Below are 27,500 nucleotides of genomic sequence, written 5' to 3' on the forward strand. Positions count from 1 at the left end.
TGTATTAGGGTCTTTTCGTAAGGACATGAACTTATTTCTTGTCAAACGTGCAAACAGCATTTTACTCGCCACATTGATTGCAGAGATTTTGGACTGGGGAACACTGCTAGACAAATCTTTAGACTGGCATCTATTGGGACCTCAGAACATGAGCCTAGACTGGTTTTCAACAAGTCCAGTTTAACAAGTATCTATCTATCAATTATCACTTATTTGGAAGTGAAAAATGAATGTGGGAGTGAAAAGTCAAAGCTGTACTTTCCTTTTCTACCCTAGATTTGAACCCTGGTCTCCTGTGCAAGCGCAGATTTTTTTTCCCCCACTGAACTAATAGAGCCTGCCTGCTGCCTGAGAAATGTAATCTTTCAAACAGAAACAAGGTTGTGTCCAATCCAGACACAGGATCTGAAAGCCCCAATAGCAGAGCAGGGAGACCTTATACAACCACTGCAATTGTATAACTTATATTGCATTAACATACTCTACCACAGTGGTTCTCAAACTTTTTCATGTCAAGGACCCCCAAATTGACACTTATTAGCCCGCGGACCCCCATTTGAAAAGATATGCCAGGGACCCCCATAAGAGAAGATTTTTTACAGCTCTAGCAGTGATTCTCAACCATTTGAATTTCAACCCCCAGTTTGACATGCATTAGGGCTACGGACCCCCATTTAATGGCATTTCTATCACTCGGACCGCAATTTATATTGTAAAATCTGTGTCAATTTAACTCTGAGAGTGTACAAATGGACCCGTTAGGGTCCATTTGGTTCCATTTGTACACTCTCAGAGTTACAGACCGATAAGGGTCCATTTGGTGCCTAATCTATCATTTAGCTGGGGACCCCCTGGAACTCCCTCAAGGACCCTTGAGGGTCCCCGGACCCCACTTTGAGAACCAATGCTCTACCATACAGATTGGACAAGATAACATTTTAGTCACTAAAAAGAAATGATTGAGCTTTAATATCAAAATTCTCATTATACTGTAATGGTCTCATGCATTGCAGACATACTTCTTCGTTCAACTTGCGGCAAAATGTACAGTCCTCAGTCCCACATTTATGGCGTTTTGTATTATAATGATATGTGACTAACCTTTACAAAAGCTATCGTGTAAAATCCTAGTAAGCCTGCAGCGATGGCAAATTCATTATTTCATGGGACTGCTATTGAGGATGTTGGACTGCTCTCTTCCACCTGTTCCTGGGCTGCAATAAGACACCGTTTTGAAGCTGTGTCCCTGCATCCAAAATCGCCATAATCCAACCGGAAAGTAACCAAGTACAGTACATGTACTCAAGTACTGTGCTTAACACATTGGGTGCCAGAGGTTTATTAAAATATTATACGTTGAGTGCCTGCATTTCTTCCATCCACTTGCGTTATACGTTTCGTGCTGCAGAAGCCCCGACGCGGAAGTGCATGTAAACAAAGCGTGCGTGCGAGACGGCGGGGGGTCCCGACTAACGCCTGGAACAATAATATTTCCAACGCGATCCTCCATTGCAGCGTGATCGCCGATCGAAAACGGCTCGTTTCCACCACATTAAAAAGAAATGGAGATATTAAGCTTTTAGTCAAGGAGATAACATTGAAAACGCCGACCGGAAGGATTTTTGACATGGAGCCTCATCCAGCCTCTTCTTCTCAGAAACTCCTTGGGTGATGTCAAAGTTTCGTTTTAGCGCCCCACGTGGCCCACATGTATAAAAATAGAATTGGGTCAAAAACGGTCCGGACCGTTTTCGGCACTTCTCGTTTGGACCCTCAAAAACGGTCCGGACCGTTTTTGGCATTCAATGTGTTAAGTATAATGTTGAGGTATTTGTACTTTACTTGAGTATTTCCAATTTTCAGTACTTTTACTTCTACCCCACTAGCACTACATCTCAGAGGCAAATATTGTACTTTTACTCCACTACAATTATTTGAAAACGTTAGTTACTTTGTAGATTTGTATTATTATTACAAAACATACATTAACCAATTCAGCCCTATATACATTTCGGCCATTTGAATATAGCCGATCTACAAGCTCGCAATGCGGCATTGTGAGCTTGTAGAATTGCTATTTTCAAAAGAATTTTTATACATTTGAAAACTTGAAATGAGACATTCTGCATAATGAGTACTTTTACTTTTGGTACTTTAAGTACATGTTGATGCCAATACTTCTGTACTTTTCCTCAACTACATTTTGAATTCCGGACTTTTACTTGTAACAGAGTATTTCTATATTGCAGTATTGATACTTTTACTTAAGTAAAACATTTTAGTACTTTTTCCTCCACTGCCGGATACTGTCCCCAAAGCGTTGTCAAACATTGCAGAAACCAGTGATGTCATTGTCAGCATAGATATCATCAACGTATCAAGGACTCTGACCTCTAATGACACTTTTAGGGTGTGATTATTGTACTGATTGCACAGTGAACAACACTGTCACTTTTCTTCCGCATTGCACTGATTGAAATGGACAGTTTATTTGATTGCCATTGCACTGATTGTAATGGACACTTTATGTCTTTTGGGGCGGGATACGCTGATTGTTGTTGTTTTTCTGCATAGTGCCGGATAGTTGTATATCTCTGCTGTCCGGCAGAAACCAGCTAACTCCAAAATGTTAATTTTTCAGGAAATTACAAAAACAAAACAAAAAGGAGGTTTTGTTCATCATTGATAAGAACAGCTGAATGGACCTCCAAGCTCACAATGAGGTTGGAGGTCAAAAGGGGGTGGAGCCTGGAGTCAGCTAAACCAGCTAACTCCACCCCCTTTGGTGGACTTAGCTGGTTTAGCAGAAAGTTTGAGGATCCAATGGAGTTAGCTGGTTTTGTCAGAAGCACTTTTTAATACTTTTCATTGGTTCAATATTTGTTTAATCAACACACAGACTTAAAGGGTGTTCAATGGCACTGATTTATGGGAAAAAATGCAAAAGTTGAGTTAGCTGGTGTCGTATATGGTCCATTGATCAGACAAGAAAAACACTATTCCATAACTATTCCCTAAGTGCAAGAATAAGAAGCATCCAGTTTGAAAGAGGGTTTGTCCACAGAAATGTATTTATTTCCATAGACGTGACATCTGTGTGAAGCCGAATCACAGAGTGTACTTAAATCACCAAAACATTGCACTTTATACAGACAGACATTTGACTTAGGACCTACCTCCCAGTCCTCCTTCTGACCACTCACAAACAAGCTTTTAAAAACAATAGACTTGTTGGCCAGCCTTTCTCAGTCAGCACAAGGAATTAGCATCCGTCTAGATTTAAACATGTGACAATTTACTTTAACCCTTATCTATAAAACTATACTTTTACACAAGCTCATATTATGAAATCTTTGTTTAACATCTTATTACCTTCAAATTAAGTCCACACACATTATACATTCATAATTGCAAACAGCAGTTAGAAATACAATGAGTCAACAAAGACAACAGTTACTTTAAGACTGAATATTTTCCTTAACTGACGTTTCTCTTTGTTAACCATACAAGTCATAGTTATCCAGACAATCATTTTAACTACACACTGCAGACCCAAGACTGAAGAATAATCAAAGTGTATATATTTCAACTGTTTACTCAGTCATCTTAACCTGGCTTCCATCACTACACATTTCCTGTCTGTAGCTGATCGGCCCAGGAAGGAACAATGATTACTCTGATTTAAATGAATACAAAAGACTTCTTCTGATAATCAAGACAGAGGGTGTCAATGCCTCTGAACCAAGGAACAAAAGGTTTATCAGAATGACTGTTGTGATTCTCACCTCTCACCTGGACTCTTTAGTGTAGCTCAATGGACAGGAACTCTGAACTGATTGCATTACAGCTGAGCCCACACAAAGTTGGGTGACATCTCTCCCTAGCTTACAGTACTTGGTCAAAGGTCAAACTCAGTCCTAAATACAAACCTTCCAGTGTTTTACCAATGAAATGGAATATCATGTTCTCATATTTGAAACGATACTTTTAGTCCTGGATATACCATACTGGTTTCTGCCGGACCGCAACGAATATAGGTGTATACTCTTGTATACTGTTCTTTTGTAATGATGGTGCTTCTTATTGTTTTTCTTGCCTTTGTATTGCTGTATACGACAGTACTTTCCTTACTCTGTACCTGTAACTCTGTAACTCTTAAGCCTCTGCACTTTCACTTAAAAAAAACGATTACGAAAAAAAAATAGCAAAAATAGCCGATCTACAAGCTCACAACGCGCCGCGATGCAACGTATTGTGAGCTTGTAGATTGCACGCATGCGTGCGTGCATGAGAGAGTGTGTGTGGATTGATTGATTGAATACTTTATTAACAGTTTGCAAATAGTACAGTGGTACGGTTATACAATGGTGATAAAAGGATAACACAAAAAGCCCTGAGGACTTATTTCCATTGTGGTCCTTGTGTGCGCATGCACGCTCGCTCTTGGGTCAGTTACAAAATAGCCAGTCAACAAGCTTGTAGATCGGCTATTTTTAGAATTTGCCTTTGAACTTGTCTTTTTATTTATGTCCCATTAGCATACTCGATGACAATGTTGGAGCTGTGCGTGGCCACACAGTCGTGTGCGTACATAGAGGAGACTCGGCACGCAGCACTGAGGGGCTCCCGTGTTGAGGCTCAGAGATGTCTTATGTAATGCTACCTATTTTCACCGCCTGGTGGCGGTCTGACAGGAAGTCCAGCTCACATGTCCAGGTGCAGGCCTAGATGTCTGAGCTTTGTGTCGAGAGCATTGACTTCAGCTTCACTGCCTGGTATGGTAACTGTACCGACCTCGACCGAAAGGCAATGCAAAGGGTTGTGCACACAGCCGAGCGCATCAGTGCGCACCTTCCCTCCATCTAAGCCCTATACGACGAGCAAAAGCCTGCGGAACTGTCAAAGACCTAAGCCACCCCAACCATGGACCGTTCCAGATGATGCCGCATGGAAAATAGCTACGAAGCCTCAGGGCCACTGGCAGCAGACTGCTGAAAAGCTTCTTCCCGCGTACAATCAGGCACATGATTCATGAATGATCTGACAAGAATAAAAATAAAACCAGGCGAGAAGAAACGGCTAACCCCCTGGGTCTCTCACACCTACTGCCTCTCCTGTCTTTTATTCTACACCTTAAAACGCTTGACTGTTCCTACCTAAACTGTTGCATATAGAAGGTACTGTGAAGGTGTTTATATAAGGTACTGTGGTAGCTACTGATAGATGCTTATGGTATATATAATATGACAAGCTTGTACGTACATTGTACATTACGCTGCTATTTTTTAAATTATCCTATTAGCATAAAACTACTGAATCTTTGTTTGCCCTTTAGTTTTCTTCACCTTCATTATTTTTGCCTATGCTTCTACATTGTCTCATGGAAGCCACACAAACATAAGTTTTACTCGTGTACCTGTGCACAAAATGGAACAATTAATACAACCTTAACGATTTAAACCCCAGCATCCATATTGTGGGGAAAGCTTTCACTAGAAATAGCCGATCGACAAGCTCACAATGTGACACAATGCGTCGTATTGTGAGCACAGAAAAGACACTAGTATTGAGCCCTGAGGGACTCCGGTTACCCATTTGGGGTTTAAGTGGTTAAAGGACAACGTCACCCATTTTCAATATATATTCATATAATTGGTCCGAAATCTATTCGGTCTGTGTCTCATATAGGAGGGCTGTCGACACTTCAGAAACCCGCCTACCAGTGACCTCATGGTTAGGCAGATTTTCACGATTTCACATTTCACAGCTTGGATTCCACATCGATGATGTCACTGGTAGGCGTTGTTTCTGAACTGTCCACGGCCCTCCTCTGAGAGACAGAGTGAATAGACAAAAATGGTACCATATTATAATGAGCATTAGTGAGGACCAATTATATACAGATACGGTAGGTTGAAAATGGGTGAAGTCGTCCTTTAAGCTTCTTGCCCCCCCTCTATATAAAACAATCACTACTTGTGCTATATAAAATAGAAAGGAGGCACACTAAATGAAGCGCATATTACTGCCAGGAAGTGTGGCCAGTCTATGATGTCAGTCATTTATGTAGTATTGTGACATCGGTATTATGTCATCTCAATATTTGGGCAAAGTCTCAGCTTAATCCAACCTCCATTGTTTGCAGTATAAAACAAAAGTAAAAACATATTCACAACATTCAGATTCAGATTTACAACACATTAAAAGTCTTTGTCATGGTCCTTCAAATGTGTATAAAAAGTTTCAACTGAAAATTCCACTCTAGTGAGCCATTGCAGGTGTTTTTCTCTCACATTTCTAAAGCCTTTTCAACTGCAATGAAAAAAGAAATCTTTGCCTGCGGGTGTCGCTGTTGAGGGATTTTGCCTGTCAATCATCACCTCTGCCCCCCCCCCCCCAAAGGAAAGGATAGGGGAGGGGAGGGGCGAGGAGGGGAGTGGGCGGGATTAATGGCCCGTGACTTCACTATCCAAGGGCCAATCTCAGATTACTTTTCAGCCTAATTATTCAGAAAACCCCAGACCACAGAAAATCCACTGAATGTTCAAAGTTCAGTTTTTTTGGATGTAATTGAGATCATAAACCCCCCCAAAAAACATAAAATTAAAAAAAAGGGAAAATCCCCTCCCTTTCTTTCAAGTGATGTAATCATTTGCGTGACGTAATCCTTTGCCATCTATGTTGTCACACAGAGCCATCACATGATGTCACAGTGTACAAATAAGGTCACAACATACAAATTCTGTCAGTCTGTTCTCTGCCTGAGAGAAGCACTTCAGATTACTTTCTATCTAGCTTTGAATTATATGACTATAGTTCTTTACATCAGCTTTAGTTTATCATCATAGTGTTATCATCATAACGGACACATCGCTGTATGCCAGGTTAAACCCTGATCCACGGCGTGGACTGACCGTTGCAGCCGTGCTCCGGAGCTAGTTGACTGTCAGGGCTGCGGACGGAGTCCCGTTTCCCACACCACCACCAAGGAGAACCAGAAGCGTAGCAACAAAGCGGCCCACATTGTCCCGGATTCAGGAGTATAAGTCCTCGAGAGACCACCGGTGTATATCGACGAAGCCTTTATTGTTTAGTCCTTGGGATATCCTCATGGGGAGCTACATCAGTAAACCTGAAGGTCCTGGTACCGGTCGAAGTTCCGGATCTGTTCACCATCGAGATCAACCCCAAGAGAGTGTGAGCCAACAGAACCATGTAGTCCCAACTCCCAACAGAAAACGGTCATTGTCTGGGGGACATGTCGGCACTGCAAGCAAAATCCCCGTCACCCCTCAGCGCCAGTATCCTCTGAAGACAACGGGCACTTCCTCAGCGGGACTTGTAAGGAACATATTTGCAAGGCTCCTGCCTCCGGCCGAGTGGTACAGCTTCATTCACGGTTCTCCCAGCTCCACGGTGCTCCCTAGCCCAGTTACAGTGAAGATCAGTAGGCCCGACCACAGCACCTCTCCCTCAGACCCCTGCTCCAACGAGACAGTTCAAACTGTGCTCACAGAGAGGAGCCGCAAGAGAGAGGCGGACGATGACCATGGCGAAACCTTTAAAGTGGAGACGAAAAGCAAAAGAATACGCAATGCCAGTAATAGCCCAGTTACGGTGAAGATCTGTAGGCCAGACCACAGCCCCTCCCACGGCTTGATGGCCCCCTCAGATCCCTGCTCCAAGGAGACAGTCCTCATGGTGCTCAAAGAAAAGAGGCGCAAGAGGGAGGCAGTTGATGACGATGGTGAAACCTTTACAGTGGAGACGAAAAGCAAAAGAATACGCAATGACAGTGAAGGAATTGCACATTCTTCCTTTGAGCCCTTTCTGCCCAACATAGTACAATCCCAATTCATCTCCAAGCCGGGAACGCTTAAGCGAGGCTTGGACTACATGGCGGAGAATCCCACCATGAAGAGACCTCGCACATCCTCCATCATCAGCAGGTGTGCATCTGGCTCAGTCCGGCACGCCTGGCTCAAAGAAAGCCGCAAGAGAGAGGCGGTTGACGATGAGGACGAAAGAGCACATTATTCGGACCTTGAGCCATTTCTGTCTAATGAAGTACAATCTCAATTTAAAAACTACACAGCAGAGGAGGAGAAGCCAGCCATGAAGAGATCTTGCATCTCTTCCGTCAGCTCATTGATCGGCGGCCATGGCTCAGTCCGCAACCCCATACACAGCTCCTACAGCTCTTCTAAAGGCTTCCTTTTGAAGAGAGTGTCGCCGCACACCTCCCCTCTCTCCAGCCCTGTGTCAATTTGCTCTCAAACTCCTGAGAGAGCCTCTCCCAGCTCTCTTTCCCTAGAGACGTCAGGCAGAATGGCCACAGACACTGAACCCACTATTTCCAAAGTGGCCACTGCCACCCAGGTTCTTGCTGCTGTCTCGTCAAGCCCGACCAGCTGCGAAGGCAGACGGAAGCGCAAGGTCCAGCTGGTGGCCAGCCATGGTGAGGAGCAGATCTCTCTGCTTCCACCCCCAGAGCTGGGATACAGCATCACCAACGAAGACTGGGACCAGGAGAAGAGAGCTGCCTTCAGCAAGATCCAGAAAGACCTGGAAGAAGCTGCTCCAGAACCAAAGAAGCATAAGCCTCCCGCGGCTGTGACAGTCCCCTCCTCTCAGACTACCTCCTCCGCCGAAGCCAGCACCACCCTGGCGAGCTTCTTGGCGACCCCTCTGCCCACAGCCTCCATCCTGAGCAACGTGGCAGCACCCATACCCGTCATCAACCCAGCAGCCATGCCAGTCATCAACCTAGACCCCAGCCCAGCCACCAGTTTGAGCACGGCCCTGCCCTTCATAGCTGTCCCTGCCGCAGCTCACACTATGGCTGCCCCCAACTCCCCTGCAGCTGACCTCCTCTTGCAGGGACAACAGGCTCTGCGGATGCAAAGCATTACTCCAACCAGCTCAACTGCAGTGGTCAACACCACAGCAGGCCCGGTATTTACAACCCATGCAGAGCCGAGTAGTTCCATACTACAGTTTACCTCTAATACCATGGAAGCCTCACAGCCGAGCCCGGCTTCCACCTCTCGGCTCATCCTGCCAGGCCTCAGCCAGCCCACCCTGTCTGGCCCCGGCCAGCCGTCTAGCAGCCTGAGTTCTGCTTTGGGCCAGGTGCAGGGCCTGACCACCAAGATTCCCAGCAGCAGCAACCCCACCAGATTGGGCAGCCATCTAAGTACACCCACCTCCTCTTCAGCCTCCTGCACATCATCACCTCCCACTGCTCCCATAGTTACCAACACTGACTCTACCATGGATGCCCCACAGCCCAGCTCGGCCTCCACCTCTCAGCCCACCCTGCCAGCCCTCACTTTCAGCCCGGTGATGGGCCTGCCCACCAAGAATCCCAGCAGCAGCAACCCCACCATAGCAACAAAAAGCCTGTTTGGAGTGTCTGGCCACTCCAAACCTCCAAACACTGACTCAGCAACAACTGCCACTAACCCTCTACAGGCCGCTGGTGACAAGATTAACTTTGGAGCCACCACTAGCGCTCCACCGGCATTCGTGGGCACCAACATCAAGCCCTCTGTTCCAACCTTCAAGCCCTTGTTTGGCAGTGCTCCAGCTAGTAGTGGCATTGGACCATCTGCAGTGGCCTCAGCCCCGACAATCACCTCTGCCAGTACAGCCTCCGTATTAGGTGGGTTCCCTGGTTTAGTGACTGGTACCAGCGGAACATCCACCTCCAGGACCACCGCTGTCCCTCAACCCACAGTCAGACCTCCGTTTGGGAACTGGGGCTCCCCATCCATGACAAGCAGCACCTCAACTCCCTCTGTCACCAGTGGTACTTTTCAGTTTGGAGCTGTCCCTGCTGCCACTATGGCCCCTGCTGCCCAAACATTTCCCGGTAACAGCTTTACATTTGGTGCCTCTTCCAACACCACCAGCACCTTCCAGCCTGCTCTTACTGCCGCCACCCAGAAGCACTTTACCTTCGGCCAGGTGGATAATGGCAATCAAAACCCCACAACCATCGCAGCCACTGCCCCTGCCCTCCAGCCCAACTTCATTCGTGGAACGTCATCTTCTGAAGCATCCACGACGACCACTGTCCTGACTCCAACTCCCTTTATATTTGGGTCTGCCCAGACGACTACAGCCTCCGCCACACAAACGCAGACTGCACAGACAACCCCCTTCTCCTTTAGTAATGCTATGGCGCAACAGACCCCTGCTGGCCCAGCCTCCGGATTTAACTTCAGTGGTTCCGGATTTAACTTCAGTGGTTCCATTCCAGGCACACAGTTTCAAACGGCGCTTTCTAATAACCCACCACCACAGACAGGCGGCTTTAACTTTGGAGCTCCTGCTAGCGGGATGTTTACTCCTGCCTTTGGACAGAGTGCTGGCACAGGTCCCATTAACTTTGGCAGCCCAGAAACCTTCGGCACTGTTGCACCTTCCCCCTTTGGATCATCAACCACTCCTTTCTCTGCACGTTCCAAGCCCTTACAGGGCGACCGGAGGAAGCTGCAGCCCCGCAAGAACCGCAGGAAGAAGTAAAGCAGGTCAAACACTGCTAACCCAAGACAACCTCCAGGGGACATGTGTTATTCTGTTAGTGCCTTTGCTGCTATGGCTAAATATGACCAGGATAGCTGCCTGTTCTAACCCAAGACCCCCCACCCTTAAAGACCAGACTATCATGGTGACAGGGCAAAACCTGAAAGTGAGGAAAGTGGCCAGTGTGTGGAAATCAAATCACCCCCGCCCTATTAAGCTCAGCTTCTCTGCGACTGTAGAGACTGTTCTATACGGCTGTAAATGATGGACCCTGAAGTGTCTCTACAGAAATCCCTGGATGGGTACTACATAAAACGTTGCGTGCGGTACTAGACATCAACTGGAATGAGCACTTTACAAACGGGTATCTGTATAGGGAGCTCTCAGCCAGCAAGCCTGTGCCATGGGAGCCAACACACAGGCATCGATTGCGATGGTGTACTGAAGATATGGGGATGGAAAGTACTGGCGAGCTGGCCAGATGTATGGAGGATCGAGATGACAGGATATGCCACTGGAGGGCTCGCCCGAAGATGACCTAGAGAGAGAGAGAGAGAGAGAGAGAGAGAGAGAGAGAGCGAGAGAGAGAGAGCGAAAGAAGGGGTTAAAGAGGTGGATCTGCCACATATTCTACGCAAACGAAAAATCTAAAATAATATAATTTGTTTCCAGGACTCTCCCATCGCTTTGTCCCAAGTTGAGTCAGAGTCAAGGATGCAAACACATCCTTGACATAAATGTTTTTTATGCTTTATTTCAGATAGATACAGGAAAGACCAAAGAGAAGAGGGGTGACATGCATGTCGGATTTGAACCAGGTTCAGCTGCGAAAAGGACCATAGCCTCATTTACATGGTCGTGCACTTAGTGATTTCCAAGTCGAGGATCTGCATCAGAAGAGAGAATCAAGACGAATGCAGGTCTTGGTACAGACATTCTGGAATCACAGTCATGTGCATCAACTCCCGTGTAAAGTTAGTGCTGTGGCCGCACTGGCTGATGGACGACCCTTGGCTCCTCCGGGCCATCATCTAATGACCCAAGTAGGGCAATTCCCATGTCCTTTTCCTGTAACACTTCTGCCACTGCTGCATTAGAAAATGCCCCCCTTTGTTCCTACCAGTGACATTAGCTATACATGTCAGACTGTGACCACCAACATTTTTTTTTCCTTCTTTTTTTTGTGAATTCATGTCAGATCTACTTAAATCGTATTGTCAAATCACATACAGATGTGTGTGATTTTCATGCATGCTATGATTTTCTCACACATCACATACTGCTTCACAACCTGGTCACAGACAAATCTAACCGCTCTCAAACCCATAGAATCACTCTACAAACAGACATTAAAAACACTGGATCAAAAACCCAACCGTTACCACCATTGCCTTATAGTTCAAAGGTATAATTTATTTAATTTTGATAGCTTTAAACATTTTGCAGATGCTTGTCTCATTTTTAAGGTTTTAAATGGGCTTGCACCTCCTTCATTAAAACAGTTCATAGAGCGAAGGGAAAGTGGTGACAGAACAACAAGGGCAGCTACCAGAGGGGACTGTGAGGTACCATTCAGACAGAGTGTGTTTGGCAAAACAGTCTTCTCTGTTAGAGCCTCCCATCACTGGAATAGTCTCCCTACAGAAGTAAGAGAGACCAACAACTATCTAACCTTCAAATTCAACCTTAAGAGATGGCTTAAAGCTAACCAAATTTGTAATCATGGGTAATTATCATCTCAACTAATCACTGGTGCCTCATATTTTACTGTATTGTTTTGTCTTTTGTACTATGTCTTGTATTGTTGATGATGATGTCTGTTTTTGTATGGATAGCTATATCACCATTTTTTAACAGCCTACAGATGAAAATTAGCCAACTCTGGCTAACTCTGGCTCATTTACGTGGATGTGATAAACTGACATGTTGATTAATGTGCACTGTCCCTGGTAAATAAATAAATAAATAATGAAGTGGGTGAAATTCATTCATAGTTTTCAGGAAAGGGAAGAAGAGAGAAAGAACATGGAGAAGGTCAGATATTCAAATGTGAGTAGAGTGAAATAGATGCATCACCCCTCCAGGCTATGGGATGAACATCCCGCTGGGCTATGGAGCCTGATATTTCCGACCGGAGTACTGATGATGACATAGCCATACATAGACAATTGATATGGAGAGAGGGAGAGACGGTTTGACATTACTGCACCAGACAGACAGTACACTGTAAGTACTCCTGGTGGAGGTTTGCTCTCCAAGAGAGGTTGTCTGGGAAATAGTAGGTCACCGGTTCGCGTCAGGGAACTGAGTGTCAAATTGTCCCTGACCAAGGCGCTTGCAAACCCCTGACTGCTCCCCCCAGGCGCTCATCATAACCATCTGAGCAGCCACCAGGTGGGTGGAGCTGAAACTGAATTTCCTCCGCAGGACTAAAGTCTCCCTTCCTTTCTAGTTTGTACCTGGCAACTGTTTTCAGAACACTGGTGGCCTTATTTGGCATTGACGTTGGAGTGTAGGACCCAATATTTCTTTATTAACCACTTAAACACTATATACTTGTCCCCCAGTTGTCTGTACTTGGGCAACTCCTTTTTTCCCTCTTGGCCACATCCCTTAGCCGAAAACAGCTTATTTACAGGATGTTCTTCGGCTGTTATGACATACCACGTTGCGATGCGTCGTGAACTTGTACATTGGCTGTTTTTGAATAGTTTTCACTATTGTCATGGTGCTTCTGGTGCTTTCGCGTTTCAAAGTTAACAGGGGCGAATTGTCCAAAACGTGACATTGTTTGTCTTACGTCACAGACGTAACATGCCCATGTGACCCAGTCCAATGCTTCGTGCCTCAAGGGGGGGTCAGGTAATTGAAACTGGACTTTTTGGGCCGAAGCATATAGTTGTGAAAATGGCTCCTCCCAAATAGGCAGTTAAATGTAGGGTAAGGGATTTTCTTTGGTTACAATAGGTGTGAAATAGCTCTGTATTCTGATAGTACTCATTGCTGTAGAGTGTTTATTCAGTAACAGCAGTCTCCATGTCTCTCCAGCTCTTTAAGGAACAGAAAATAAATGTTCTGTTTATTAAATACCAATTTTATACAATCAGGATGGAGAACTCAGTCAGGATACAGATTAAACAAGTTAAATTGGAAGTGATGACACAAAGAAATAAGCAGACACATTTTAAACTGCAACACTATAAAAATGAAGCTGATAAATGGATATTCTCTCCTAATTGGGTGAAATTTTGTCACCTACCTGAAAATGTGTTTTCAGTTAATTAAAGAGCTGGCGAGACAGTGAGACCCCATGCGTGACTGAACAAACACTCTATTGCAATGTTTACAGAACCAAAGAACACCCCTTACCCTACCTTTAACAATAATTATGCATTTAGAATAGCAAAAACGAATGTATTAAGTGTGTGATTTTGTGTGCTTTTAGGAGCAGTATGTGTTCATCCACGATGCCATCCTGGAGGCGTGTCTGTGTGGAGAGACGGCCATCCCCGTTAATGACTATGCTCTGACCTATAAAGACATGCTGAAGGTGGATTCACAGAGCAACACCACACAGCTCAGAGAAGAGTTCCAGGTAACACACGCACATGTTGCAACACGATGCGTTGTGAGTTTCCATTGAAAATCAACGGTAGCCTGTAGCTTTGTATCTTCATGTCGCTGGCTTCCATTGAAAATGAATGGTAGCCTGTGGCTTTGTATCTTCATGTCGCTGGCTTCCATTGAAAATGAATGGTAGCCTGTAGCTTTGTTGGTGCCAGTGTGTACGCAGCATACTAACCTTGATCTCTGTTTTCGTGCGTCAGACGCTGAACTCGGTGACTCCTCACCTGGACATGGAAGAGTGCAGCGTCTCTCTGATGCCCAGGAACCGCGAGAAGAACCGCAGCATGGACGTTCTGCCGCCCGACCGCTCGCTGGCCTTTCTGGTCACCACCGAGGGCGAAGGCAACGACTACATCAACGCCGCGCTTGCCGACAGCTTCCACCGAGCTGCCGCCTTCGTGGTGACGCCCCACCCCCTGCCGGGGACCACCACAGACTTCTGGAGGCTGGTGTTCGACTACGGCTGCACCTCGGTGGTCATGTTGAACCAGCTCAACCAGTCCAACTCTGCCTGGGTGAGACACAAACACACCACTGCTTCTCTATGGACTCCGACTGTCACGAACATGACATTTTAATAGATGATACATTTTCATACAAATGATTGGGATTTACAATTTAATTGTGTTTCTGGCATTGAACATTGGAACGTATAAAAAAAAATTACGTTTGTTTTAGGCTTCGTAAAACCAAAATTGCACAGGGCATATGAGACAAATGCCTTATATTATACAAAGAAATGACTGACACATTGAATAATTTCATACTTGATTTAAAAAAAAAGTGTGTCTACAAGTTCTCAGTGAGCTGTCGTGCATTTCAAAGACACTGTAAAGACACTCTGGAGCGCTCCTCTCCCGAGCATCGCATTTCATCAGTGGTGGACAAAGTACTCTACCCCCCCACCTTTCCTGGCTGTCACCGCTAACGTTGTTAGCATGTCAACGTCAATGCTCCCCCTGAGTTCCTCCCATTGGCTGGCCGGGGACGGAGCCCTTAACAGTTGTCTTTAATGGAGTCTGTGGTCTTGTTGTGCACCAACCTCAAGTGATAGAATAAGTACTCAGATTTGTACGTAAAGTAAAGGTATTTAGTTTCTTTCCACCACTGGCACAACCCGACTAACAGTTTCCATCACCTCCAAGCCACAGCCAAGGTTCCCCTACCGCATTAATTTATAATTAGCTAATGGTAATGATTTAAGCTGTTGAATAAGTAAAAACTAGGGGCAAGTGTTGTTTTGCTCATTTAAATCACGGTGCCAAGCAATCACTGTCATTTAGGCTAATTGTCACAATACTCGGGTGTCTTGTTACTGTGCCTCATGGCGGGCTGTGACATCATTATTTGTCCCCCCCTCAAGCTGTGTGACATCATGATTTCTCCTCCTTGTCCTCTGGTTCGTTCATCCCTCTGTTCTGTTCTTCACTGCCATGTGTTCAGCACTGATGAGCTGTTCTTCCTCTCTCTCTCTCTCTCTCTCTCTCTCTCTCTCTCTCTCTCTCAGCCATGTCTTCAGTACTGGCCTGAACCAGGACTTGAGCAGTTTGGACCGATGACGGTGGAGCTTTTGTCCAGAACGGCCGACGATGACGTCATTATACGCCTGTTCCGCATTCAGAACATCACACGGGTACGTGCATGCATGGAAAAGGCGTCTAATGTGTTTTATGGAAGCCGCAAGTCCACCGTGTAATCAATTAAATGTCCCCCAGCTGCAAGAAGGTCAGCTGGTGGTGCGTCACTTCCAGTTCCTGCGCTGGTCACCGTACCGTGACGTTCCCGACTCCAAGAAGGCCTTCCTCAGCCTGCTGGCCCAGGTGCACAACTGGCAGGAGGAATGTGGAGAGGGACGCACCATCGTCCACTGCCTGTGAGTCCATACACTGATACCACAAACACTCAATGATACCAGCACCAACCATACGGTGATACCTGCACTACAAACACAGTGATACCAGCACTACAAACACAGTGATACCAGCACCACCCATACAGTGATACCAGCACCGACCATACAGTGATACCAGCACCACCCACACAGTGATAACAGCAGCAACAGTGGCCAATGGCTTTAACTCCTGAATGGTCTGCTGACATGGTTTGAGAAGGCGTCAGACTCTAGCATTTGTATTACCTTGCCAAACTGTTATTTTTCTAATGCCATAAATCACACTTACATTTGGAATCCAGAAACTGCTTTTGAAAAAGGCTTTCTATCAGTGCATTTCATTGGTAGACAATATAACAATCTAAGATTGGAGAGCCTACCCCTTTACACAGCTAAATCTGTGTTAGTTCAACTTTGACGGTAAAAGATGCTATAGCTTGACTTTTACACCCTCACAGTTAAATTAACACTCGGATGTCTTGCCGTTAACGCAAAGCTGTGATTTTAATCGTTTCATAAGTATCTTTAGGCTCTAGACATGCATGTTCCACCGGTCTGCAGTTCCATATCTGGAGGTGGAGAACCTTTAATGTCCAGGAGTGAGGCTGTTTGTGGGACTTCATCTCACGCTGTATTAGAAGTCCCCACTCCTGTATTGTAGACATTGCTCATATATTAATCTTTAAAGTCGAACAGTTGGCCTTTTTCTGACAGCGTTTGATGAAAGCTCAGTCAATGTGTGACAGTTCACTGTGTAGCTGAAAGAGCCGTCTTACTCATGGATGGAATGTGTATCATGTCAGTCAGACCTTTCTGTTTGTGTGTTTGGGAACAGGAACGGAGGTGGTAGAACTGGTACTTTCTGTGCCTGCACCATGATCCTGGAAATGATTCGCCATCACAGAGTGGTCGATGTGTTCTTCGCTGCCAAAACGCTGCGCAACTCAAAGCCAAACATGGTGGAAAACACGGTGAGTAAAAAAATATTATTATCCTGCTGAAAAAGTAGCCAGGTGTGCATGCGTCATGTCCATGTAACCGCAGTGTACTCCCGGGTTGTTACTATACATGTCACATCCTGTTTTCACACGCAAACCATTCCACAATCTCTGAACGCGACATAGAGGCTGGAACTACGCCACCTGAAAGCTAACAACAGGAGGTTTTCATGTTTGCCATTTCCATTTTAAATATCTTTAAAATATATGTTTGAATTTTAATTTCAGCTAAGCAGCAAGCTACAGTATACCGTATTGTAAGCTTCAATTAATTTGATTTACATAAGGAAAAATGTGCTTTATTCCCAAGTCATTTTCAGCGCTTAAGTTGCACAGACGCAAGCACTTGAAGCATTGTGCGAGACAGTCTGAACCTATCTGTGCTCTCTGTAGGAGAGCGGACTGGCCCTCGTTAGCACTTTGTAGGCTGAGTCACTGTATGTTTATTCATGAGGAACTACAGAAACAGTTACCATCTTATTTATTCAGATACCTTGTCCAGCGGAATTAATATTACTGGCTGGCTTCACGCACGCTTTTCTTTTGTAACTACACGTGAAACTAGGATCACTGTTGCTTGTTTATTTTTATGTTATTATTTTTGCATTTTCCTGGCTGTAAGTTTGACTGCTACTGTATGCTTTGTCTCAATTAGACTAACCTGGTTAAATAAAAATGTAATACAAAAGTAAACATTAAAATATGAATGTAGCATTTGTACACGGAGTGACATTTGGGTTGTTTGCCTTCTGTGTTTGTTTCCAGGAGCAGTATCGGTTCTGTTATGAACTGGCCCAGGAGTACCTGGACTGCCTGGAGGTCAGATAGCATTGATCCACACCACTAGAGGGTACTACAGTGTCTAAACACACAGTCTGGCTCCTTGGTCTCGTGTCCCGGGTCGGTGGGACTTGAGCCCTGTGCTCCTCAGTCCTTGTACACAGCTCTGGATGTCGTCTTTTCAATGCCTGGATCAAACATGACCTCTTCATTAAAGGCACGCTTCACAGATTTCCAACCTCGTCTTCGTATAATTGATCCTCACTAATGCTCATTATAAGATGACGCCATTTCTGTCTACTCACTCTGTCTCAGAGGAGGACTGTGGACAGTTCAGAAACCTGTTTACCAGTGGCATCATCGGTAGGCAACTGCATCCATAAAGAGAAGGACTGTACTTTCAATTAGTTTGGAATTTCCACCGATGATGCCATTGGTAGGCAGGTTTCTGAACTGTCCGTACAGGGAGTAGACAGAAAGTATCCCATCTTATAATGTAGTGAGGACCCAATGATATGAAGATAACATTGAAAATGGGTGAAGTGCTCCTTTAATGACACCGAGAACAATACTCACTGGACAGCCTTGTAAAACGCTAGACTGATCTGATGATACCCTTCTTTACTGATGATACCCTTCTTTACTGATGATAACCCTCTTTACTGATGATAACCTTCTTTACTGATGACACCCTTCTTTTTCTCTGCAACCTGTACGCTTTGGTGCCACTAAACACCTGCCAATACCAGTGGAACATTTTGGCAGGAAATGGGAGTCAAAACCATCCCGTTTTCTTTTTTTATTGGTCATTGCCATCGTACCGGTGGTAAACGTTTGATCGTGTGGGATCTAATCCGCCGTGCGACGCTGCATTCCTGCCTTACTACGAACAGACACAGAGAAAAGGGACTACGGTCGTAACCAGCCACTGGGTGACCTTGTTGTTCTCTGTTTTGTACAGATGCAACATCTGAGAATTTCTATAGTGTCTGCCTTTAGCACTTCAGTGGAAAGTCCAAGCCTTGTCATGGAGAAAATGAAAATGAATTGCTGTCATTTCACACCTGGGTGGCAATTCCGTGGAGACAAAGAGGCAAATCAGGCATGACGGTGGGGGGAAACAATACTTTACAGGGAAAGATCAGGAAAGTGTGCAGAGGTCAGATGTCATATATGTACATCTCTGTAAATTGTGTATTCTACTGTTTCTCAATGTCATGTCCAGGGACCACCAGGGGTCCAAATGGACCCTTACGGGTCTGTAACTCTGAGAGTGTACAAATGGAAACAAATCGGTTCAATTTGTACACTCTCAGAGTAAAAAAAACTAAACAAAAAAAAACTGTAAAACATGTGGTTCACAGTGCAGATTGGGGTCCCAGAGATAATTTTAAAAAAAAGATCAAATGCTGGGGGTCCTTGAAGTGAACACGGTTGAGAAAACGGTCGGTGAAGACCCCATGTCGTACTGAATCTTGAACGGGATCTTCGGTGACAACGGCTGGGGGGAGAGACTTCCGGCCACTCGACCGGGGTCAACGTCCGCAGATAATTGATTTAAAGTTTGTCACATCCTGTATGTACTTGTACAGCAGAGTTGTCTTGGGACTAGGCATGCACCAATATATCGGACGATATTTGCCTCGTTGACTTTCATTGGCATATCTGCTAATAAGTTAACATTCACCGATGGCAGTTAGCCGATGTTTAGCTGTTGTTGTGATGCATCAATTTTGCGCTGGCTATCTTGGTGCGTTGGTTATCTGCCGTCTATTAAGCTGCAGATTCAGAAACACTTTCCAACAGATTTGTTTCCCTGGCACAAAAGGGGGGAATGAATATCAACAAACCAAACAAATATCGGTAGGCCTATCTGCGAAAATGTTATTAAAAAAAAAATTGTATCGGCCCAGAAATATCCATATTGGTGCATCCCTACTTGGGACTTTATTTATGTTTTTATTTATTATTTGTGTAAATAAGTTTCTAGATGTCGTCTTTCTTCAGTGTGCCAAATCATTCTGTTTGTGTGAGTGTGAACAACGGGGACCACTTTCAGCATCGCTCTGCATGCCGGTCGTTACGTGTTGCGTCACAGTCCGTGAGCCAGTCCGCTTCAGTGAGGTTTGCTACGTGAAAAGAGCTATGTAAAAAATACATAAATAAATACATTAAAATAAATATTTTTACCGAAGTGTCGTTGTGGGGAGTAATATTCATCCACGTCACCAAAAAGCAGTTTGCAAAATTTGTATTTATTCAAAGTGTTTTCATTTTGAATGGCCGGTGTTATGGTGAGCTGACCTGCCGCTCCTGTCCGTAGTAGAGTAACAACATCCCTGCGACATTAAAGGTAAGTGTAAGTGGGTTGGGAATCGCTGCCCTAGAGCAAGGGTTCCCAAACTTCTCAGGCTGTGACCCCCCAAAAATAATCATATTTGTACTGGGGACCCCCCTCCCCACCCTGACAAGCACTTGGAATTGTAGGTATTACATTTAGTTAGTTCCACAGATAAATATTGTGAAAATAGTAGAACTACAAGCTCACAACGCCTCGCAGTGCGAGGCGTTGTGAGCTTGTAGATCGACTATTTTCACAATCTTTGCCTCTTGCTTACGTAATATTGGCCAATTTGGTCATTCAATTGTAACTTTAGAAATGTGCAGACACCCTGTATACACTTATACAATGTCGCACATTAAGCTAATCATCTGGGGACCCCCAAAATAATTGGGGGACCCCCAGTTTGAACCACTGCCCTAGAGGACACAGCGATGCACTCACTTGTGGATTGGAGGATGAATTGCACTGTAAATTGTCTGGTAGTGTTGAACGGTTCAACTTGAACCCCAAGTTCAAAAAAGGTTGTTGCACGTTTTTCCAACGCCCACACCGCCAATGAAGTGTTTGACGTGAGTGTTAACGCTAGAGGGCGCTCTTCGCCAACCTGTGATCCTATGACTTCCGGAGAAGAGTATACCCGGAAATAACGTGATCACAACAAACTCAGCCCCGTCCAAATACATTTTTCTCTGCTTTCTTGTTTTTTCCTGCGTCTTTGTCGAGAACAAGCTATATTCAACAGGCAATAACTGAAGAACGGAGAGACCCGGTGACACGCTTTTTTCCCCTGATGGAAGCAGAGACACTCCTCCGTCTTTTTTGTCGATCGTCCTGGAGTGAAATATTCTGTGGCTCTTGAAAGGTTTGTAAAAAATGTTCAAAGGCAAGGTCGGCTATAGACAATGTTTTACTCTGGCAGTTAATGAGTTAAGGTGGTGAATGAGCCAGTCCTCCTACCTGCTGCTTTCACTCCGCTCTTAGTTTAAGTGGAAAGAAGCTGAAAGCTTAAATCAGCACTCACCAACGTGTACTCGCTCTTACTATTTGTTCCAGGGTTGTTCATTTCATGGTCTCTGGCCTTTCATGGTCTCTGGAGTTGTTTGTTGGCAAGGGAATGCTTTCCCTTTCAATTTTCATTTTAGCTTTTTTGTCAATGTTACAGTTAGAAAGTCTACTGGGCTGTGTGTTAAAATCTAAAGTGGGATGTGATTTATTTGATGTCACACTTGGCAGACTTTTATTTGATACAAGCAAGTGTTATATTCATTTCTCCCTAGCCATTAAAAAAACAAGCTCTGTGCAGAGTACTTGTAAACATCCATTCATTTATGGTTTGAATTATGACTAACATAAACAATGACCCGTTGTTTACTTGTACATTGTTCATTCAGCATCACTTTTATGGCATTTCCATAAAGACTAGTGTTTGACTGTCTGAAATATAGAATCCATAAACCACCACTCGGAGCATCGGCCTATTGCATGAAGCAAGTTATCCATCCTCTCTATTATCTGTATTTATTTTTTCTCAGCTGATGCTATTGCAGGCAATAACTCTATCTTTATTTAGAACTAGAAACGTGTGTTTGTACGCCTCCACCAACCAGTATATGTAGTGAATGAAGACTGAAGGAATGGACATGTTTTGTCAGGTCACAGTGCCCTTGAACTTTGGCCACCTATTTTTTAAATTAGAACATGGTTCTTCAACAGGGTACATTTACTATAGGAGGGGGGCACCAAATGTTTGTGTGATAGGAACTGTTTAAATCATTGCTATAGTGTTGGTTCAGTAACAGGAGTCTCCCGATCTCTCCAGCTCTTTAATAAACAGAATCATTTTCAAATTCATTCTCAGGTAGGTGACACAATTTCAGCCAATCAGGAGAGAGTAACCATTTATCAGCTTCATTTTAAAAGTGTTCCAATTTTGTTTCTTTGTGTCATCACTTTCAATTGCACAAGCTCTCTATCCTGATTGGATAAAATTGGTGTCCTGACCTGAAAATGCATTTTCTGTAAAGAGTTGGAGAAATATGGAGACTCTACTGAACAAACACTCTATAGCAATGAGTACTTTCAGAATAACACTTATTTTAACCAAAGAAAATTACTATCCCTATTCTGAGGGGAACATTTGCCAAAAATAGCAGATCTACAAGCTCACAAAGCCACGCGGTCGCGCTGAGCTTGTAGATCGACCAGGAGATTCTCTGCAAAGAGATTTGGTGTAGAGGGAAAAAAGGCCGCACCAAGTACAGAACCAAAGGTCAAATTTACTAAGTATTGAGAGTTTAAGTGGTAAATGTCTGAAAATCCACATTATATAATGTGTAAATAAACAAACAACATGAATTTACACAACACTGATCATACTGCTGTCGAACAAGTATGACACTATCTATGAAATCTATGAAAAGGTTTAATCTGCGACATAAATCATACAATATGCAGTGGGGGTCCCTGCTTCATCTCTCTCAGCTAAGGGGTCCTTGGCCTGGAAAATGTTGCAGACCCCTAAATTAGCATATATTTGGTAAGCATCATGTCGGTAGGCTATTTCAACACCAGAGTGCACTGGACACTTGTCTTGCTACGGGCTGGAATGGAAGATAAGGGGTGTAATCTCTAATGTCTTGTGGTGTCATTCATTCGTCGTACGGTGTAATCCTTTTTGTCCACGGGCCGTCTTCATGATCTGCAGGCTGATCACTCCCCAACGGGTCATGAGGGCTCACGGGTCATTACGTCTACCTCTTTCTGTGACCAACGCTACGGAAAAGATTGTGTGCGTAGAGACAAAGAAGACAGCAGCATGCAGAGCATTATTAAAATATATATTTTCTTGAAATCCAAGCTGCTTCAAATGCTGTCTTTTTTGCCTCTGCTGATGTGCTACTGTGAAGCACCGAACATGCCTTTATAGCTGATGCACGGTGGAACTCCCTTTCTTACTCTGTGTGTGTGTGCGTGTGCGTGTGTGTACAGCTGAATATCAGTTCTACATAAAGATATGGGGGGTCAGATCAGTGTGATGGAGAAATAAACAAACCACATTTAATGTTTCTCATCTGTATAGGTGAGAGTTACTTTCAGTGGCGTTAAGATAGAAATAAATCAGAACGGTAGCTTCAGCTGGGTCAGAGGGCTTTGAAAACCTCCCCCGGAGATTGAAAAGCCGTTGACAGGGTTGGTGACAGGGGTGTCACTCTGTCAAGTATCACTCAGGCTGTGCCTTAGCCCTGTGTTGCCAGGGCTGTCAAACTCATTCCGAAGGGGCGAGGGCCACATTGGGCAAAACATGATTTAACCCATTCAATCCGGCAACGCATCTGTGTCATTTTAGATTTCTTTGGCTATTTGAAAATAGCAGATATACAAGCTCATTGCGCGGCACCGAGTGCCGCGCTATGAGATTGTAGATCGAGATTGTAGATCGTGAAAATAGATCGTGAAAATATGTGAAATCTTTGAATATAATGTTTTACTCAAATCTTTGCTTCTGGGGGTCCCTGGAACAAAATATTTTGAGATCGGGGAAGTCCGTGGACATGTACATATCATTTTAGGGGTCCTTGACATGAAAAAAGTTTGAGAACCACTGATATTATAATAACATACGTTTTTTTCTTCCAAAAAAAAAATAGGATTTGGAAGACATTAGTAGAATCCTCAGAAGCAAAGATTTAAGAGAAATTCACTTTAAAAAAGCTTATAGCACGGCACTCAGTGCCGCCTTACGAGCTTGTAGATCTGCTATTTCTTGAATAGCCCAAAGTATAAAATAATGGTTATAGCAAAAAAAAACTGAAACGACACAGTATGCGTTCCCGGGTTGAATGGGTTAATGAGGGCAGGACCAGTTGCGCCAGAATTAATTTTATTTTGGATGAACTGTGAAGGGTTCATGTACTTTATTTACTTATTTTTGTCAATATGTTATGATTTTGTTCAACAAACTTGGCAACGAATGGGGCGCTCTCAGTCTCAACCCCTTCACAGTGAGTTTCTATTAGCATTACCTTTCACATTATGCAAAGCTGAGAGTGCCATTATCATTTATGATTACACAGTCCATGTCCATTGCCAAGAGCTAAGAGCCACAGAGAAAATAAACAGGGACGTGCCGTCTCTCTCTCTATCGTCGCTGTTGGGTGGAAACGTTGTCCAAAAAAACAAGAAACATGTGTTTCAATGGATCCAATGAATTAGTTATTTCGTCACAAGCTCTTGTACTTTTCATTGCTTTCATTTGCAGTGGGTTGGAAGAATTTGACTTAAGTAAAAGTAGCAATACCACAATATAAAAATACTCTGTTACAAGTAAAAGGCCTGTGTTAAAAATGTTACTTGAGTAAAAGTACAAAAGTGTTGGCATCAAAATATACAAAAGTACCAAAAGTAAAAGTAACTATTAACCACTTAGACCCCTATACAGTTCTTGTTCAACGAAAGCAAAAATAGCAGATCTAAAAGCTCTTACATTGTGTTTCGACACATTATGAACTTGTACTGTTTTTTTTTGGGCTATTTTTTAGTCTGCAAAATCTTGAAAAAAACCCGATGTTTAACATTTTGGACCACCTCCAAAAAGACAAAACAGGCCTCAACCCCATCCCCCCTCCTTCACGAGGTGGGAACCACTGGACTACAGCCTCCCCAAGAGCGTTCAGCAAGGGGCCAGCAGTGACCAGAGGTGGACAAAGTACTCAACCCCAGTACTTGAGTAAGAGTACAGATACTCCTGGTCAAATGTACAAGTAAAAGTAGCTCAGTCAAAATGTTACTCAAGTAAGAGTAAAACAGTAATTGCTTTTAAATATACTTAAGTATTCAAAAGTACATTGAGCACTGTCCCGTCGGCAGTGGTAATGATGTCCTCTGTGTTAAATACTGATAATTTAGTTTTCTTGTTATAAAGCTTGAGGCAGATCTTCCTGCACTCCATTTCTACTGCCAGTAGTTCCTTTACATTCTCTGCTCTGTTTCTACTGCCAGTAGTTCCTTTACATTCTCTGCTATGTTTCTACTGCCAGTACTTCCTTTACATTCTCTGCTATGTTTCTACTGCCAGTAGTTCCTTTACATTCTCTGCTATGTTTCTACTGCCAGTAGTTCCTTTACATTCTCTGCTGTGTCTGAGACTCAGGTAATGTCATCTGATAATCAGTCATCATGATGGGAGTTACTAGCTTATCAATCAATCAATCAAACTGTATGTATAGAACACATTTTCACACAACCTTAGTTGACCAAAGTGCTGCACGGGTAAAAGCAAAGCAATACATCAAATCAAAGAACAAACACACAAAAACAAAAACATGTATAAAACACATAACATGCATGCATATAGGAGACACAGACATAGAGCGAGATTGTTCATTTACACCTACAGTATGTACACAGAAGGTAGAAAACATTAAAATAGGAATATTTAGGAGTGGATGTTGTTAAAAGCCAGAGAGAAGGTTTTTTTGTAAGGACTTAAAAATCTCGATGGACTTCAGCGGTCAGCTTAGTCTTCCTCGGGACCAGTGTGAACCCCGGTGCCTCAAAAGAGAATTATTTTCTCATGAGGAAATAACAGGAGTCACACATGAGTGACACATCGCTGACAAAGCTGCACTCAGATCACATTCATTATATTCCAGTTCTTAATGTACTTTGGTGGTAAAGACAATCTATTTGGTACACATTCTCAGATCCAGGGCCATCAACTGTGACCTTTTTGTCAAGATACAATAATATTCAGCTTCAACGATTAGGACATGGAGCTAACTTTAAACTGCGGCCATCTGTTCTATAAAAAAAAAATCACACCCTGTGTGAAGTGGGCGGTGTCTTGCTAGCTAATCACAATACTGAATGGAGTCGATCAATCATGTACAAAGGATAAATACATTTATTGAAACACTCTTTATGATGGACAAAACCATAACTTGAAAAAAACCATTTTTTGGTTTTTTTCAAGTTATGGTTGCTTATATAGGACTATGCACATGTGTCATGTAACACTGGCCAATCACAGTCCTGAATAGATTGTGATTGGCCAATCACAGCGCAGGATAATTCTACAAATTTCCTGGGCCCGGATCACAGCGCAGGAAAATGTACATTTTTCCAAATCTCACTTATAGCAACCATACCAAACTTATAGCAACCATAACTTGAAAAAAACCAAATTTTGGTTTTTTTCAAGTTATGGTTGCTTATATAGGACTATGCACATGTGTCATGTAACACTGGCCAATCACAGTCCTGAATAGATTGTGATTGGCCAATCACAGCGCAGGATAATTCTACAAATTTCCTGGGCCCGGATCACAGCGCAGGAAAATGTACATTTTTCCAAATCTCACTTATAGGGGCGGTTTCACCGCCCAAAAAAAAAAAAATCATAGAGTAACTGTCATGAAGGGCGTTTTGATTACCGTGATTACACATATTTTTTCATCAGATTATAATAACATCTGGTGATTACCTTACATGCTCATTCTGCATGCATACAGTTGACATAGAAAAGCACATTCTCTCTGTTCAGTGTATGTTTGTGCAGAGACCTGCAGACATTAGCGCCAATCCTGTGGGTGCCGGGGAGCCCGAGCACCCAATGAGAAAGCCAAGCACCCATAGGAAATGTGTCTGTCAGATGACTATTGTGTGATGCTTTGTAACGTGCACAGGATGCATGATGTACCCACTCTGATACCGTGTGTTATTGTGAACAGATTTCTGTCATTCAAACTCTCTCCCTGTAATCTGCAAAGTCCTTATACCAGTTATGGTTTCATCATAAGCCAATAATCAAATTGTATGACTTGAAATGTAGTTAAAAAAATCCTTTTGCACACCTACTGGGACAGGTGCGTAGGAGCAGGCAGCCAGTGCATGAGACAGGAAAGAATGGTGATCGCGCACACTTTCTTCACTTACAGCAAAAAAGTATTTTATTGCCTGTACAATGTTTCCAACGGACATTCATCAGGTATTTCTGATTAAGGGGTTAAAACTTGGTTGATGTGTGGGTGTGACTTGTTGTTGAGTACCCTACCCACCCAACATAAATCGGCATCCATGCCTGCAGAGATGGTGGTTGCAGAGAGGCAGTTGTTGTTTGCAAGGCATGTGGTTCTTTATGACCACATCCTCTGCTCTCATGAGAGCAGAGGATGTTCATATCTACCCACACGCACAACCGTTAACTTCACCTTGTCAAAACATGATGGCGCCGACATGCACAGCGATGAACTTCACCCTGTCAAAACAAGATGGCACAGAGACAAGTCGACTTGCTTGTCTCCACACAAACAACCTTTGATTTCCTATACTA

General features: G+C 43.8%; 1 protein-coding gene across 1 annotated transcript in view; it reads left to right on the top strand.

Annotated features, from left to right (window-relative positions):
• LOC308094549 (receptor-type tyrosine-protein phosphatase U-like) overlaps positions 1-18,091 on the top strand; it is a 164,652-nt gene extending 146,561 nt beyond the window's left edge. Inside the window, exons 23-28 of the mRNA XM_080441273.1 lie at positions 13,976-14,125; positions 14,358-14,672; positions 15,665-15,790; positions 15,873-16,030; positions 16,884-17,019; positions 17,812-18,091. Coding sequence (XP_080297399.1) covers positions 13,976-14,125; positions 14,358-14,672; positions 15,665-15,790; positions 15,873-16,030; positions 16,884-17,019; positions 17,812-17,874 — 948 coding nt within the window. The 3' untranslated portion in view covers positions 17,875-18,091. The remainder of the gene's footprint in view (positions 1-13,975; positions 14,126-14,357; positions 14,673-15,664; positions 15,791-15,872; positions 16,031-16,883; positions 17,020-17,811) is intronic.
• The last annotated feature ends 9,409 nt before the right edge of the window (positions 18,092-27,500 follow it).

Source organism: Gymnoscopelus braueri (assembly GCF_963280865.1).
Source record: "Gymnoscopelus braueri genome assembly, chromosome: 11".
Classification (NCBI taxonomy): Eukaryota; Metazoa; Chordata; class Actinopteri; order Myctophiformes; family Myctophidae; genus Gymnoscopelus; species Gymnoscopelus braueri.